Here is a 17,924-nt window from a genome sequence, read left to right as displayed (position 1 = left end):
AAACTTCCCATCATGCCTTGTAATTATGGTGGCAATCTAATACATGGCTTCCAACATAGCTACAGCATTTCACAACAACATTCCCATTAACCCTGTGCTTCCCACATCATACTTGTAACATTTAAATGTAAGAAAGTAATTTGCTGTTTAATAATCAATATTTCATGACTGAACTTATTTTACTGGTGATCCTGATATTATTACTGCTCGGGGACATTCCAGACCAAATGTCAATTTGAACCCTGATAGTAAGCAGAATGTTGCTGTCTAATTACTGTATCATTGGGGCTCCTTCAGTTCTGTAAAACAATGGCCCAGAATTTGCGGTCAGGAAGATGCAGCTGGTCTGCAGGCAGAGCCGTACACGAGCAACTCTTTGAACATTGCTTCTTCTAAACTGCTCCTTCCTCCCATCACCCGCATTCATTTCCTGTGCAGAACTTCATCTGAACTAGTCCATCCACCCTCCAGTAAAGAACTTCCATCCAACGGACTATGATTCTTATACATTCCCACTGGCTTTGCCCTGTCCACAGTTACTACACAAACATGCTGCAGAAAACATCATAAAATCAAAGGGTGTTACAATTTAACATTGTTCACAAATCTCAGAATAAATAATAATCTGCCAGGTGTCTGCCCAAAGTATCTTTCTTTTGCCTCTCTTTGCCTATCTTGGAACTTCTACAAGGACCAAGGGTCATGCATTTAAATTGCGCAAGTGTATAACTAGGTTGGATGTCAGTAGGTTCTTCTTTTCCCAGAGGGTAGTAGGCCTATGGAACAAGCTGCCAGCTCGTGCAGATTTGCTGCATACCTTCAAAAGCGAGCTGGACAAGCTCCTGGCTGGTGTGGAGATCATGGCATACAAAAGATAAGCGGAATAATAAGTAATATAAATATAAATCACGATCAATATGGTCTCCTGGACTAGTGTTGAGCACCAAAGGGGAATGGAGAGGAATTCTCCAGATTTTTTTTCTCCTTGAATTGGCTTTTATCTGTTTTTGTTTCCCCTCCCCAGAATTCATATGGCTGCAGTCAAGTTGTGGCTGTTGTAAATGCTTGGGGCATCATGGCTGTGGCTGTTGTAAATGCTTGGGGCATCATGGCTGTGGCTGTTGTAAATGCTTGGGGCATCATGGCTGTATGGGGCAGGCTCGATAGACCAGATGATCTTTTCTGGTCCTTCATCTTTTTGTATGCTCCCCCAGTGGTTTCATCATGGGATGCTCAGATGAGGGTTTTTGAGATGCTCATGGTCAGCGACTTCTAGGAGCTTGGGCCTGAGAGGGCCCAGCTGCTGACTGCAGCATCTGAGCTGCTCCAGTGGCAGTCCAGCCTAGCTGGCCTTCTGGCACCATGGTGGACATTGGTTGAGGGGATGGCAGGAAAGCAGGTTTGCTGTCTAATGCGTCCTCCTCCATCTGATTGAGGGTTTGTAAGGAGCCTGCTCATCTTCCTGGTTTGGATCCTCGCCCAGTGCTGCCATTGTGAGAGAGGACAACATCTGCCATTCCCACTACATCACTGACCCTACCATGGGGCTGTGGCTCAGCACTCCCACGGATCTGTAGGAGCTCCGTGACATTATTGAAGCCCCCACCAATGTATTCCCCCAGCTTTTCAAAGGTGGAGGAAATGGTGTAGACTAGACCCTGAAGAGCATCAGTCTGAGCTTCGTTCAGAGGTGCTAATGCTAATGCTTTTTGTATCAGTAACTGGCACAAATAAAAGATGTGTGTGTATAGGTACTGCATAAAATTCAGCAGATTTTAAATGTAATTGTAAAGGGGTGGATTTACAATCTTATGCAAGTTCAGTGGAAGAGCTGCGGAATCCCTGACAAAAAGTGTAAGTGGTGTTTATAATGTGTTTCTTGGATTTCTGCAGCTCTTCTGTTGAAGTTAACAATGGACAACTGAGAGAACCTCCACAGAAATTCACCCTAAAGTCTCAGACTGAAACATTAAATTAGTTATATTCAGGGACTGAAAGCAAATTGAACCAGTGGAATGAGTGATGAGAATTAAATTGTTATGGTTGATGACTTAATTTAATGTGTAACTGGACAATCACAGTATACTGTGAGAAAAACCTGACTAAAAACAACACAAAAATGTATTTAAATGGTAAATGTCATTTTATTATAGTGCAAATCAATTCCCTGCAATTACCATTCAGTTGGAAAGCAACAGCCAAGAATAGCCAGTGAAAAATGTTTTTCCCTCACCATCCAGAGTAGCACTTACATCCCTTCAAGAATTTCTGAATGAACATTTACCAGTAGCTTTTCAAGTGGAACAGAATCTCCATCAATCTGTTAGCTGATGTAATCAACATGTTTTTATTTTGGTTTGTTTTTCATGCTGTCAAGTAATCAACTAGAGCAATGGCCACGGAACTCACGCCTCAGCTTGACAGACGTGGTTCCTGAGCTACGTGAATCCCGTGGCCATGCAGAGAAATTTAAAAAGTAGGGGGAGAAAGGCTCCTAAGTGCCTGTAAACTACTTCATAATGATTTCAATTGGGTTCCCCGCCGCTGCAGGTCGGGTCGGCTCCACGATGTCAGACGTGCCTGTGGGAAAGGCACGTGGGAGCGAGATGACAGCGGGTTCCCGACCCGCTGTCAAAATAACAACTTTCCCACCCGACCTGCCACTGATCTCACCCACTACCATGCCGGAAAATTCAGCTCAAGCTGATTAGAGCTAGGTTGTTCAGGGGTGATGTCAGGAAACACTTTTTCACACAAAGGGTAGTGGAAATCTGGAACTCTTTCCCACAAAAAGCTGTTGAGGCTGGGGGTCAATTGAAAATTTCAAAACTGGGATTGATAGATTTTGTTAGGTAAGGGTATTAAGGGATATAGAACCAAGACAGGTAAATGGAGTTAAGATACAGATCAGCCATGATCTAATTGAATGGCAGAGTAGGCTTGAGGGGCTGAATGGCCTCCTCCTGTTCCAATGTCTCATGCAAGCCTTGATTCTGTAGTCACTACAATTTTCTGCTACAGATGCTTCCAAAACCCAGTTAGGTAAAGGCACTTAATTCTGTTTACTTTCATCTTAGGTTGTTGAGGCTCCTTATGTAAATGCCAATTGTTTATTTTGCTTGTATTTATTACCTGTTTTATTTAATTTTCTCCTCCCTTTAGACCATTCCCTTCCAGTCCATAATTAAATTGCAAGATTTAGTCGGGTAAGATTCCAAGGTCTGGAGATTTAGAATTCTAATACAACTCTGGAAAAGTTCCAGGTCACAGTTTCAGCTCCAGCGCTGCAACACCAGGTCAATCACACATAAGGAAAGGGTAACCCTCCCCCACTGACCATAGAGAGCCGCTCTTATAGTGACCAATGAGGAGATAAATGAGCTCAATACTTATCACCCTCCACCTGTAAGAGAATTCGAATCTGACACCAAATATGGTTGCAACTAAATCGTTTATTATGTTCGACGAAGTCTTGAAACACTCAGGGCAAGATTTTCATTGAGCCGTGGAGGCGGGATTGGAGGCATGTGGGGGGTTAAAATCGCAGAAACCGGCGTGCGGGACCCCCCCCCCCCAAACCCGCCTGGTTCCCGACTCCGAGCAATTTTTACTCAGGCGTGTCTGATGGTCCCGACTCCGTCCCGCATCAGGCGGGACTGGTCTTTAAGGCCCTTAACAAGCACTAAATGGCCTCTATAATCCTATTTTAAAAGGCCCTTGCGATTTTAACCCTTTTCCCACATGAAACACGCCTGGTGGGAAACACAACGGTGAAACCTGGCGGGAGCACTATTGGATTGCTGACTATCAACTGCAGGTCAACCATTAAAGAGGAGATTTGATCAGCCATCATTTGCAGGTGGCAGGACTTAGTGGTCTCAGGTCTGGGGCAACTTTTAGAAGGCTTAACCACACCTGTGGAAGGTTGGAGCCTGACACCCATCTCCAGTGTGACCTCCTGGGAAACCCCTCTCACCAGCTTCCCTCAGCGCTTCCTCAACTGAGGCATATACCAGAAGCATGGGAGCCATCTATTTTCTTCCCATCTGGGCATTAGACGAGCTCGAGCACCAGCCGCGGCACCAGCAGAACCAGGAACAACAGCAGCACCAGCAACAGCAGCAGCAGCAGGAGCGCCAGGCTGCTGCTCACCCACCTGAGGCTGCACAGGCCAGAAGGGGCCAGCGCCTGGAAGCCTGTCAGTGCAGGAGATACCCCCCGAACAGGGTCTACAGACACAGGGTCAGCTATCTCAACATGTCTGAGCAGCAGTGCCAAAGGCAGCTCCGACTTTCGCGAGAGGTAGTGAGTGACATCTGCGCAATGCTACAGCAAGACCTGCTGCCCAGAGGACCAGGTGGACAAGCATTACCAGTGGCCGTCAAAGTCACCACCGCACTCAACTTTTTTGCCTCAGGCTCATTCCAGGGATCAGCAGCAGACATCAGCAGCATCTCCCAGGCGGCCGCACACATTTGCATCACGCAGGTAACCGATGACCTCTTTGCCCTCGTGCACAATCACATCCATTTAACCAAGGATCGAGCAAGTGTCACGGTGTGAGCAGTTGGATTAGCTCATCTGGCAGGCTTTCCAAGGGTGCAGGGTGTTGTTGACTGCACACATGTGGCCCTTAAGGCACCCCATCGCAATCCAGGTATTTTTGTCAACCGCAAGGGCTTCCAGTCCCTTAATGTTTAGCTGGTGTGTGACCACAAGTAGGAAATTTTGCTTATATGTGCCAAGTACCCTGGCAGTTGCCATGACTCCTTCATACTGCGCCAGTCTAGTGTGCCTCCGCTATTCAGTCCGCCAGACCAACTTAACGGATGGCTACTTGGAGACAAGGGCTATCCCCTGAGGACGTGGCTAATGACACCGTTGAGGAGACCATCCAACGAAGCTGAGGAGAGCTACAACTCCAGCCACATGTCCACCAGAGCCATAATCGAGCAAACCATCAGTTTGCTGAAGATGCGCTTCAGATGCCTGGATAGATCAGGTGGAGCCCTGCAGTACTCAGCAGCCAGGGTCTCCAGAATCGTTGTGGTTTGCTGTGCACGTCACAACATGGCACAGTGTCGTGGCTTGCAGATTCCTGAAGACCAAATGGCTCCTCACATATCTTCCTCAGATGAGGAGGAGGAGGAGGAAGAGGAGGAGGGCGAAAACGAACATCCTGCAGAGGCCCATCAATCAGCGGCAGCATTACGCGAGAACATTGCTGCCCGGGATGCAAGGAACGCACTCATCCTGGCCAGATTTGCTTAGCCTAGTCAATCAAACACTTTTGCCTCGCAGCTTCTTACCAGAGCATTGACAATGGCCAAGAACCAGAGGATTCCTAGCACTCTGACCACCATACTGACAGTTGCAAGTATGCCGAAGCCCTCAATGTGGAAGTCCCAATAGCGAAATGACAGACGATACAACTGCAACATTTTCCATCAGGAATTTTATGTACAATAACGAAGTGATGGCATTTTTACAGTACACACAAAATTGCACCCAAGTGACTACTCTTGTGACTATTTGTGCAGAATTTTCCTCTTACGTGTGCTCTTACGTGGTGCCTCCCCTGTGGCTTCAGCAGCTGTGGAGGCCCCTTGCTCACTTTGCTGCTGCTCCTGTCTCGACACCTTTGGCGGGCGTCCTATGGGGTGGCGAGCCTGTGAGGGCTAGTCAACAGTCTGCTGCTCCTGCGGCTGTGCAGGGGTTGAGACGCCTATCTCACTTGGGTGTGGACTCCGGTGGGGCTCTGACCGAGGGCTCTGCAGTGGCATGAAAGTGTGAGCGCTTGGAGATTAGCCCCCACTTCCTTGAGGACTGCCACCAACCTCCCTCTCATGGGTCAGGTCCCCCTCAGTGCCTGCAAGTGGCTGGAGAGCACCTTGCTGCGCATCAGGGGGGCCATGGGGACCCATATCTGCAATGGCAGTCCTACTCAGAAGAACTTCCATGAAGGTCTGGTTTCTCTGTTCAATAGATGCCCATCGCTCCTCAAGAGATGTCATTCTATTCTGAACAATGACCATGTTTTCCATACCCTGGCGACTAAGCTCCTCCATGGCCGTAGCCATCCTCTCCTCTACCGTATCCATCCTCTCCTCTACAGTAGCCATCCTTTCCACGGAGGTTGCCATCCTTTCTGTGGTGATGTGTTCATGCGCCATTGACTCCACAAAGGCTCTGGTCATGTTCGCTATGGACTCCTCCATTCACTCCACACTCGCAGCGGCCCGAGAGACAAAACCTGCCAGAGACTCCTGCATCTGTGCCTGGAGTTCCATCACCGCTGATCTCATGGATGGACCCAGAGGCAGAGGGTCGACATGCTGCTGAGCCGAGCTGGCAGAGTCCTGCGCCCTCCAACTAGGACTCTCCACTGCTGTCCCTGTCTCCACAATCTGCTGATGTTCACTTGTGATACATCAGGAGACAACACTACTCTATGTCCTGAAGGTCCCACCGAGGTGTGAGTGTCTGCGCTGCTGCTGGGTGCACAGATTTCTGGTGACACTGCACCCTCAGAGGTTGCACCTTCCTCTGAGGAGTCTGGCTGCTCAGCCTCTTCTTCCTGGCTTGGGGGGACGGATACTTGTGATGGTCCTGTGGGAGAGTAAAGGAAAGAGTGAGATGTGATGCCAAGGCCACATGCACATTGCTTTTTGCAGATGCTCATAAGTTCATCTGTTAGAGCTTCACAATCATTATCAGCGACTCATGCAATGTCAAAGAGAGAGATGGGAATCTTTTCTGTCACCAGCTTGCTGTGTTGCACCCGTCTGTCCATCCCCCACATCTGCATCATCCTCCAGTCCCACTATTTTGAGTACCGCCTCCTCCCAGGGGGTCAGGTGGACTATTGAGGCTGTCTCTCCTCCTGTCCTCGCTCGCTCTCTTTTATTGTGAGCTCTCTTTTCCTGCAATGAGGGAGACAAGTGGAGGTTGAGTGAGAATGAAGGAGTGTGGAGATTGCATAGCATAGATACTTAGAAGGAGACAAAGATGAAGTGAGGTGGCAAGACCAAGGGCCCTCCCTGTGTGTTGTCAGTTGTTTTCATAGCATCATAGTGATAGGGAGTGTGAGGGCTGCATAGTCGAATAGTTGTGTGAATATGAGCATAGAGAGAGAGGGAATGGGTAAGGGTGCATGGATGTCAGTGTCAAGTGGGATGTGGAGGAAGAGATTGCTAAAGCTGAGTGTTGGTGAGGAAAGGCAACGGGGGTCAGATTGAGGGCGATGGGAAATTCATAGTCACTTTTCCAGTGTCTGAAGTCTTTTCCGGCACTGAATCCAGGTTCGTCGTGTGATTCCCAAGGAGTTGACCTCCTCAGCGCCACCTGCATCCACACTGCCTTAGTCTGCTTGGGAGGCCTCTTCCTCCCTGAGGAAGGGAAGAGCACCTCATAGCCCCATCCACCAATGCCTGCAGGGCCACCTTGTCGAAACGAGGAGCTGATCTGGGCCTTCTGCTTGTCATCTTTCCTGCAGGTCTCTCTTAAAGCAAATGGAGAAAGCCTGCAGAAGAAGCAAGGCTTGCTGTTGACCTCAAATGCAGCAGCAATGATGACGTCATCGGAGGCGACTTTCAGTATGAAAAACCCATTTGCCAAGGGTTCCCACACATTGGAAATCAATTGGACAATTAAGTTAAAATTGCATCAATCTCCCACAGCCATTTAGATTCGGATGGATAACACGAAATGCGGATAACACGACACCATCCCACACCTGAGTTAAAATCCTGCCCTCAATGTCCAAGCTGTAGTCATACAGAGAAATAAATGATACTGCACTCCTTTTCCTCTGGGTAGAGAGTCGTAACCATCATCAATCCTTTTGTTCTTGTCTCTCACTACAAATTGGGAAGGAAAGCTCACGATCTTTATAGGCCTCTAGTCACGCACACTGTCCTAGATGATTCATTATGGCATGAGAAGTGTTATTGTGAACAAGCCCCCCAGAAATTAGGTACTTACTTCAAAACTTCCAAGTCCGCATCAAAAAAGCAACTTAAGGGGGGAAAAATTCAGTTGATTTGCACAAAGCAACTAGCGCCTGGGCGTGGCGCCACTAACGCCTCCTGCAAAATTCAGCGGGAGGTTAGCGGCAGCGGTAACCGTTAGCGCCCCACGGCGCTGCGCTGCCGGCAATGACATCATCGGCATGCGCAGTGCCCCACTCGCGCCCCGGCTGTGATTTTCAGTAGCGGCCCCCGACTTACCGCCAGACGCTATGTCCGACAGGGTCAGGGGGGCCTACCTGTGGCTGGGACAGCGCAAATTAAAGGGAAGGTGCCGGGCGGCTATTTTTGTTGCTGGCAGCCTGCCAGCACCTGCCCGCTTTGCCATCCCCGGCCTTTTGAGCAGCCCCCCCCCACCTCGCCCCACAGGCTGCGCTCCGTGAGACCGGCACTTCTCTTGAGTGCCGGGCTATTTGCCGGCACCCCGATCCCTGGTTGCCCAGCTGGGCCCCTGGTCGCGCTGCACTAGGCCCCTCCCCTTCAATAAGAGCGTGGAACTGCGGCACATAGTGCCGTGATATTCACTCGCAGCACCTCAAGAGGGAGGCGGAGCGCTTCCAGTAGCGCCCCGCCTCCCTCTTGGGGCACTACTGGTGAATTTCGGGTGCGCTAACTTATTCAGGACGCTAAAAGTAGCGCCCCGGCAAAGTTAGCGCCCCAAAGGGAGCGCGACCCCATTTTTCCCCCCAGCTGTCTTATTGTTTCTGTGCACTTCCTTGTGTTTTCCTTGTGTGTGCAAAATAAAATGTACAGGCCTGTGAAAACAGGATCAAAGGCAGAAGCAAGGCTTGGTGGCATCTAACTACTTCTCCTTGTTTTACCTCATTTTTTCTCCTACTTTTTTCACTCTTGGTAGAATCCTGCACTTATCAGCCTTGGCTCTTAACATATGTTTAGTAATTTAAAAAAATACGAAAGCCTTAAGAAGAATTTCAGAAGTGCTCGCCAATGCAGACTTGTTGAGGCAGGCAGATTGTCTGGGGAAACTCAGTGGCCCGGAATTTGCAGTTGGAATGACAGCAAAACTGTCAGTGCTCGCCGTCATTACTGTGTAAGACTGACAGCAACATCTGGGATCCGTTCATGCGCAGTTAAATGCGGAAATCCAGAGGTTGCTGTCAGTGATACCCTGCTACTCCACAGGGTGCACTGTTGCAGTCTTCGCAGATGCAATCAATACAGAATCAATAAATTGACATGAACTTCAACGTTTTATGCACTATTCTCGCTGAAAAAAACCAATGAAATTGTTGAGCCTTAGTTAATCAGGTGTAACTCAGTTTTTCACAATGTACTAAGTCATATTTCTCTGGTGCTGAAAAACTAATTTTACAATTAGTTTGTGGAGTCTTAGTTCCTCAGAAGAACATTTAAAAATTGCATGATTTTTAAAATAATAAAAATAAATTTTTATTACTTTTTTTTAAAGTTTGTTTATGATATTTCAGCTTCTACCTTAATCCCATGTATATGTCCCGATCTTTATTTCACTTTCTGTACAATGATTAAAATGTGAGTAATAATCCCTACTTTTTACTTCCTGCTTTGCTGTCTGTGAGAATTCTTCAATCTGATTGGCGGACCACCCTGCCTGCTGTCTGCACTGTTGCTGGATGCCACAGATGGTGCCAAATTCAAAGTCACGTTGGAATAGAGGAAATCCACGCTCTGGAGTCCGCTAAATCTTTGTGGGAAGCATTTTTCGAGGTCAGCGGTGAGTGTCGTCCCTTCGCTGCTGACTGCAAAATCAGGGCTATTATTTTGTTTCCATACATCTCACTTTAAGAGTAAAACAATGTTTAGGTCACTCCATTGGGGTCCTATCTCATTCTGTCTCTTTCTCACATACAGCAGGAAATCCATTGTGGGGGAGTTCCTGATTGACTGCCATAACTACAGTTGAAGATCAGTAGAGACCTTTTTTGTGTGTTTCCGGGGTTTCCACCAAAGTTATAGTGGCCAACCGGGAGAACCTGGGAAGAAATTCCCAGCGAATATTCCATCTTGGAAAATGAGCCAAGGTACAGAAAACATTTGTTCAGTGCATTTCTGTTATTGGCACAGTAGCTACGGTCTGACAATAGTACTACTTTACTTTAATATGAGGTAGAATAATGGGAAATATTTTGGGGAGCTACCCAGAAGAAGGTTTGGGAAAAATGCCACTAGAATCAGATGGGCAGATGTCCAACACTTTTTGAGACACCATCCATGGCAGTTTAAAAAAGCAATGGTGTCATGTTGCCAAAACAAGATGATTTGCATCCACGTGATAGTGAATTGAATTGGTGTGATGCTACCCTTGCAGGGAGTCTCACTCTGCTTCACTCCAGTTGAGCCCTGACTCCAAATTTACACTGTCAGTTTAGCATTGATATGCAGTGACCTCAGCTTCACACCAACACTAAAGTGGCTGTGTAAACACATGCTAATAGTACTCTGGAAAAGTTCAGCATTACATCTCCATGCCTGGTAGTTTCCCATTGGAATTCTATTTAAAAAAATGAGTGACCCCAGTTGCTCTTTTTGCAAGTAATTTAACAGGTTTGTGCTCTTGGTGCGGACATTTTGTCCACCAGGATTACAAATTGGGAATTCCAGTACACCCCTCTATGATTTTACAGGCATTCATTATAGTGGATGGAAAACTGAGCGGGATGGGGTGCATCGAATTTTCCACATGCACTCCTGGAAGGTGACGCTTTGTGCCAGGATTGGGAATTTGTAACGTTACCCTTTTAACAGCCTCAAGAAGCCTTCCAAAGTAAGGGCAGTCAGCATTACAATATATCAAGTAGATGTTTCCTCTCACCCTCTTGCACCTTGACTGAGGTCATATATGTAGCCCTCAACAAACAACTTTTCCTGTCCATAATGCCACAGGGAAACACTTCATTACTGTCACTTGAAGCTGCATTTGCCGTTATGTGACCTTTTGGAAAGGTGACCACACAAAGCTAGCTTAACACACCACTAACCGATATGATGAATGATGCAGGGTGCCCACTTGGTTATCACTATTCTAAAGGTTCATCCAACTTCTGAAATTTTACTACCAGTGGTGATGGTTGGAAAATATACCCTTTGTCTGCCAGCTCGGACTGATGAACCTAATCACATGACCCCCAATTGCTTTTGCAACTTAAGCTATAATTATTAACATTCCATGGTCAAGTTTAGATGGCCATTCTGTGTTGGCTTTTTTTCTACCATTTCTTTTTACAAGCCGCAGCCCGTTTTCCAGAATCTCAGCATGCCAATTCCCTCTCTGTGCACCCGAGGATGTGCCATTAAAATTTAAGATCAATTCTGTGCCTGAATTTAGGATTCTCTAAAAAATTGCCAGGAAACAAGTAAGTGTGAACATTTTTTTTCTTATGAACAGAATAGAGTTGGTCTAAAAGCCAGTTCTGAGCGTAAAGTGATACAGGATAACTTGTTCTTGTGTGCTCCCTAATTATTATGGCTTTTTCATTTCTCTAACTGCAGAATCTAAGAGGCAATGGGCCAAATTCAGGTCAGTGGGCAGAATCTCTGAGCAGTTACTGATTTTACATGGTCAATGACTTTGACTGTAAAAGTCCAAACTAATTTTCCGTAAGACTTTTGACAAGTCACGGCCAGCTTATTTGTTCAGTTTGAAGCCAGCTTATAACAGTCCTGTTGCCACACACTGCACCACCCAGTGATCTAATAATGATCAATCAGTTTCAGGATGCCAGCTCAGTCACTCTTTTTGTCAAAAATTACTTACCTTGCAGTTCACTAGAAAAAATATAGTAAAGTTACCATAATTGCTAGCAACAATGATTATGAAACTGGAACATTACACATCACTGTTTACGAAAACAGTTACATGTAACTATATGGTACTTTTGGAAAACAAGCAGTTTAAGAATTAGATTATGGGAAATGAAGGGAGGTGAGTTGGTGCAGTCATTGTGGTCTGATTACAACATTATTTATTAATTTTTACTGTTGTTTTTATCTGAAGTATATAAAGACTGAACACAGGCAGACAACAGACAGTGTGAAGAAAGGGAAGTGTCCTCCATCACCACACAAAGGCACTTACAGGCAGAATGAAGATCATTCTTTTTGTCCTTGCCACTGTCCAGATTCTCTACTGTTCTGGTAGGCACTGATCAGTCATTTCAAATTATTATATAAATTTGTAACAAGAAGTTAATGTAAATTTTTTCTCAAGTTTCTTTTTTCACCTAACAATGAAGCAAACACAAATGCATTTTGGTGCTTTTGTGATGGATTAATTCTGAATAAGACAATAATTTGTAAAATAAAACTGTTTTGTAAATGGCACCAATTTGCTCTTTTTTGATTCAGGACAGCCATGTGGAAATTGTACCTTCCCAGTGATTGATGAGGCACTAGTTGCTTCAGTTGTAAAGCTGAATGAAGATTCTACAATTAACAATCTGTTTGCTGTGACCAAGAGTGAATTAAAAGAAGTGAGTATCACCAAATCTAATTCATTTTATTGTCTGCGTCTCTCTGCCTGTGCAAGGGAGTATTTAAATAATGTCTATCCTCGCTGTTTGAATACACTAATGTGTCTAGGCACAAATCTCTGATCACTGTATAACCTTCCCAATGCAAATGCTCACAATCTTGGTAAATGCTTCCATTTGTACTGATTGTAATACAGGAGAAACTGTCTGATACTCTTATTATTTAAATGTATTACTTCAAACCATTCCTTGATTTTTTTTTAGCAGTCACAAATATAATGCTGTTCCTTTTGTTAGATTATTTCTATAGGAGAACGCTTGTTCCTCGTAGAATTAGCCTTTGATGTCCAAGAAACTGTGTGCCCCCATAAAACTGGATTAGACTGGTCAAAATGTGCACTGAAACCTTTACCAACTGCTGTAAGTATTGTGTAACATTCTCAAGATCTCACATTAACTTGTCTGACCTAGCTTCTTCGGTCCTGAGATTAGGGATATTGTACATGACGTAGGAAAACTCTAGGCACTTGGTCTAAGTGTTAAACAAAGCTTTAATCAACTGTTTTACAACATGGAGGTCTAGTTGCATCCTTCACTAGTTCCTGTTAAGAATGTCCTGCGCAAGCTGGGCCTGTGCCCGAGTATTTATACTCTCCCTGGACAGCGCCACCTGCAGGCCACTCAGTATTATTTCATAAGTCTTTCTTTCATGAATGACTGATTCATGTCAGTACACATAGGCTGCAGTGAGTTACAAGACAGTAACACATCAAGGGATATATCATGTAGGTGATACCACAAACAAGACTGAGAAGTTCAAACATTGGTTCGACTACATTTGAAGCAGTGTGTGGAGTTCTGGTCTCCAAGCTACAAAAAGGATATTGAAGCACTGGAGAAAGTGTAGAAAAAATTTATAAGGATGTTACCAGAATTGAAAGGATGCAACTATCAGGTAAAATTGATCAGGTTGGGGCTTTTTACTTTGAAAGACTAAGAGGAGATCTGATAGAATCTTTAAAATTGATGTGGTTGAATATGGAGAAACTGTTTCCACTAGTGGGTGAGTGGAGCACAAGGGGGCATACATATAAGATAGCTGCTACCAGATCACATAAAGAATTTAGGAGGAATTTCTTTATACAGAGAGTGGTGAGAATGAGGAAGTCCCTGCCACATAGAATGGTTGAAGTAGATGGCATTGATGCATTTAAGGGAAGGCTTCATAAAGGAGAAAGGAAGACGGGTAAAAGGGAAGGGTGGGAAGAAGTAATAGAGTGGGAGGAGGCTCATGTAGAGCGTAAACACTGGCATAGGTCAGTTGGGCCAAATGGCCTATTTGTGTGCTGTAGAACTTAGGTAACAAATCTATATAATTTTGCGTAATTATTAATAGCAATAGCACCAGGTACACTCAGTTGGACCTACGGAGAAAGAGTGGTGGGAGAAGAGCATGCTAGTAAAATTTAAAGGGGTGGGCATCGATTAAAGATTATGCCAATAGTGGGCAAACATTCTGCAAGCCTCCCGAGCCTAAAAAGGCATCTTAACCCATCAACAGTCTTTGTCAAGGCCAAAGGGGCAGGGGATTAAAAAGTGGCCGTAAAAACACAGGGATAAAGATGACTTTACAAACAAGCGATGTTCAGTGGCAGCTGAAGTCAAGACGGTTGCACGGGCAGCCTACAAGCAGGGGTGCCCTCTGTGCCACCGACAATACCATCCCCATAGACCACCATACCTGCAAGGTGCCAGGTTTCAAGCCACAGCTGACTATTCTTGCCATGGAAGGAGTGCAGCGAAGATTCACCAGGCTGATACCTGGGATGGCAGGAATGACGTATGAGGAGAGATTGTGTCGATTGGGCTTATACTCACTGGAGTTTAGAAGATTGAGAGGGGATCTCATCGAAACCTATAAAATTCTGTCAGGCCTGGACAGACTAGATGCAGGAAGGGTGTTCCCGATGGCCGGGGAGCCCAGAACCAGGGGTCATAGTCTAAGGATAAGGGGTAAGCCATTTAGGACTGAGATGAGGAGGAATTTCTTCACCCAGAGAGTGGTGAACCTGTGGAATTCTCTGCCACAGAGGGTGGTGGAGGCCAGTTCATTAAATATATTCAAGAAGGAGTTGGATATATTTCTTAAGGCTAAAGGGATCAAGGGATATGGGGAGTAGGCAGGGACAGGGTACTGAATTTGGATGATCAGCCATGATCTCATTGAATGGCGGAGCAGGCTTGAGGGGCCGAATGGCCTACTCCTGCTCCTATCTTCTATGTTTCTATATTTCTATTGTTGTCCCTGCATGTGCCGGCCCTATGCTGCATGGTAGCTGTAGGTATCCTTGCAGCACATGGCACAGATCTTCATTTGCCTAATTGCAGACATGAATCCTGAGAAGACAGCTTTGCCATGGTCATTGCCAGAGAGTTGTGCAAGGGCCGGCAAAAATGGGCGGTTGCATCTTGGCAGTTGCAGCCAATCAGGCAACCCTGGCTCTTGGTCACTCTGACATGCCTTCTTTCATGCACTGCCATATAAACCATGACATGCCATAATTGGGTTCCATCTTAAGAACCATTGAGCCTATTTGAGGTTAGTCAGGCATTCATGTGATCCCATCATCCGCTGGTGAAGTTTCCTCTGGGACGAAGAGCCTCCACCAACACTACATCTGCCAAACAGAGGTAATTTCACATGGCTGCACTATTGTGGACATCGGTGGAAGGACAGGAAGCAACTGTCGAGCAAGCCTGATGAGCTTGGTATCCCTCCATAGGTTCTAATCTTCTTCTGAATGTATTAGTTTATCCGATTTTCATTGGGAAACCCATTGATTCCAGGAAAGATGCTGAGCCAAAAACTAAATAAGGATGTCTAGCACAAAGGCTCATGGAAGTCCAAGTGCCAACAGGAAAGAACAATAACAGTGATGGCCCAGAAATGGCCTAAAAACAATTAACTGTTAAACTCAGCACCCTTTAAAGCACCTCCCACTTGAAGATCCACGTCTACCAATGCTCTAGGTCTGGTTCCCTGGGTTTGCTTTGGATTTATCCACCAGAAATTGGAGCAGGGGCCTTCCACGCCTCCTTTTTAATATCAAAATCAAGCCCCCACCTGCTTCAGGTGAGAGTTTCTACTGCTCTTCCCAAGCCTGACCACAAAATCTGGTAGGCAGCGAGTTGAGCAAAAATCAGACGCAACTGATTTCTGCCCAATTTCACAGTCCATTGGACCCCAACTGTGGCCATGCTTAACACACACAATAAATCAATCCTTATCAGCTTTCTATTTTCTGCTGTTTACAGCAGGCTCATCAGTGGTAGATGACAGTCTCCTGCAATAGAAACAAAGGAATTGCTAGATGAGAAAACACCACGGTCCATCTAGTTCGCCTTTTACCATCCTGTTGTGCCCAGGGATCAATCTGTGTGAAGTTATTTGGAGGATGCAGAAAAGTGCTTAACAGTGCTGTTATTGAATTATTGCCGCATGTTCTCTACCTGTAGGAAACTGCCACCTGTATAAGCCGTGTGACATTTGACATTGATGTGATTGTGAATGTTGAGGTAAAGTGCACAGCTACGAATCGGATTACACCCACGCCACGCCTAATCTCTGAATCGGAATCTGAATCCTCATCAGAAAGCAATGAATCATCAGACGAAAGCAGTAGTGAGGTATTCAACAGGCATTTTTTGTTGAACTTAATGCTGAATGCAGTAAATTATTCTTTGGAAATCACAGCCTGAAGGAACAGTAATTAGCCAGTGAGGCACAGGATGAATCCTTGAATAAAGTTGAGAAACACATTAATCAGCCCAATAATCATAACATTTGCCATTGTCTTGACTCAACTGACTGTGGCTGATAAACCCTCCCCTCCCCCCAGTACTTAATCATTACTGCATAATTACTGCCTGTAGCTATCACTGCATTTCTGACCTAGTGATGAATGTAACAACTGATCATATCAAAGTTAATAAGGAGTTATTTGCTAAAATCCAACAACTGCCTGAAGGGGAAGAGATAAGTAACAAGATCGCAATGAATGCATGTGAACAAGTCATAACACTTTCATTTTGTGCTCATCAAGGTGAGCGATGTTTTAGTGCTGTGGAATGGAGCAGTTTTCATTTTAGGCACTCAAACAATGACAGGCCAGGTATCACAGCTAGACTCAGAGTAAAGCTCTCTTTACTCTAGCCTGGAAATCTGTCACAGCACCAAATGCAGAAGAATACCCCTTGCAGTGCCATTTTTGTTCAATTTCCCATGCCCAGGAATTGGATTGAGAATACCTAAAACCATTTCACATAGGACCCTTACAACCAGCAAAGTGTCATCCCAACACTCCAGGCTGGATTTGAATCCAGGCCCAAGAGGTGAAAGGTCACTGTCTAACACTCTGTACCACTTACCTTGGGGAGCTGGCAGCTCCTGCCTCACTTTCACTGTCAAGTTTCCCGACTCCGGGGAAATCCACGCAGCAGCAGTTAACTTCAAATCGGGCTCCCAATTGCAATGCAGGAGCCCAATTTAAATATGTTAATAAGTGCCCTGTCTCTCCACAGCGGGATAATCAGACACCCCAAATTGTGCACACCGGGTTGGGGTCCTCTTTTTGTTTGAACCCCAAAAAAACCAATTGGACTGTAAATAAACAAAAGTTCAACTAAATCTTAACAAATCAAATTAAAATTCGGTTTTCCGAGTTGATGATGCACTCCAGTCCCCGCGGCGCCCACCGGTCGCGGAAATACTCAAGCACACTGGCGGACACCGCGTGCTCCATCTCCAGGGCCACCCGGGCGCGAACATGGCCGCGGAAGAGAGGCAGGCAATCTGGCTGGACGACCCCCTCGACCGCCCGCTGCCTGGACCAATTGATTGCTCTTTTAGCCAGGCCCAGGAGCAGGGCCGGGTTGGGGTCATGTTCTGCGCATTTCACTTTTTACCCGACCCACTCCCGCCCGTCGTGCGAGGGTTAATATCGAGGCCCATTTATCGGTGCCAATATTAACTGATGCAGGCTTAATTCAACCCGTCTATGTAGAGAACCTGAAGTGAGATGGAAAAGAGAAAGATTGACAGGCTTCACTGCAAATGAAACCTGACTTCGAATGAGTGCAGAGGGATACTTCTTCGGATATTTAATATTAACGTCTTGGAAAACTTCTTAAACACCTAAACAACTTTGTTTTCTCTGGACTGAAAAGATAATCGATATATTTTAATTTAGGAGGGTTGCCGTTACAGAGGAAGGAACAGACACAGAAAAGGAAGAGGATACAACAGAAAGCGCAACTGCACAAAAGGGATGAAGAAATTCAGTGAGTATAAATGGGGATTGTTTGCGATTTTTTGATGAATTCTCCTTTGTTTTCTCAAAAGTCTGTGGTTTTTCCAGGTAAATCATAG

The 17,924-nt window shown here is 45.6% G+C and overlaps 1 protein-coding gene across 1 annotated transcript; it reads left to right on the top strand.

Annotated features, from left to right (window-relative positions):
• Positions 1-12,109: 12,109 nt before the first annotated feature.
• LOC147120119 (secreted phosphoprotein 24-like) lies at positions 12,110-17,871 on the top strand. The gene is made up of 5 exons (XM_085984204.1): positions 12,110-12,161; positions 12,372-12,496; positions 12,794-12,916; positions 16,013-16,183; positions 17,746-17,871. Exons 1-5 carry the CDS (start codon positions 12,110-12,112, stop codon positions 17,869-17,871), a joined length of 597 nt encoding a protein of 198 aa, XP_085840330.1.
• Positions 17,872-17,924: the final 53 nt, after the last annotated feature.

The sequence above is a fragment of the Somniosus microcephalus genome, chromosome 4 (assembly GCF_052327205.1).
Source record: "Somniosus microcephalus isolate GS21.2 chromosome 4, FLI_Smic_1.0, whole genome shotgun sequence".
NCBI classification, from domain to species: Eukaryota; Metazoa; Chordata; class Chondrichthyes; order Squaliformes; family Somniosidae; genus Somniosus; species Somniosus microcephalus.
The sequence above is the reverse complement of the archived record's forward strand: the minus strand, read 5'-3'. Positions and strand labels throughout refer to the sequence as shown.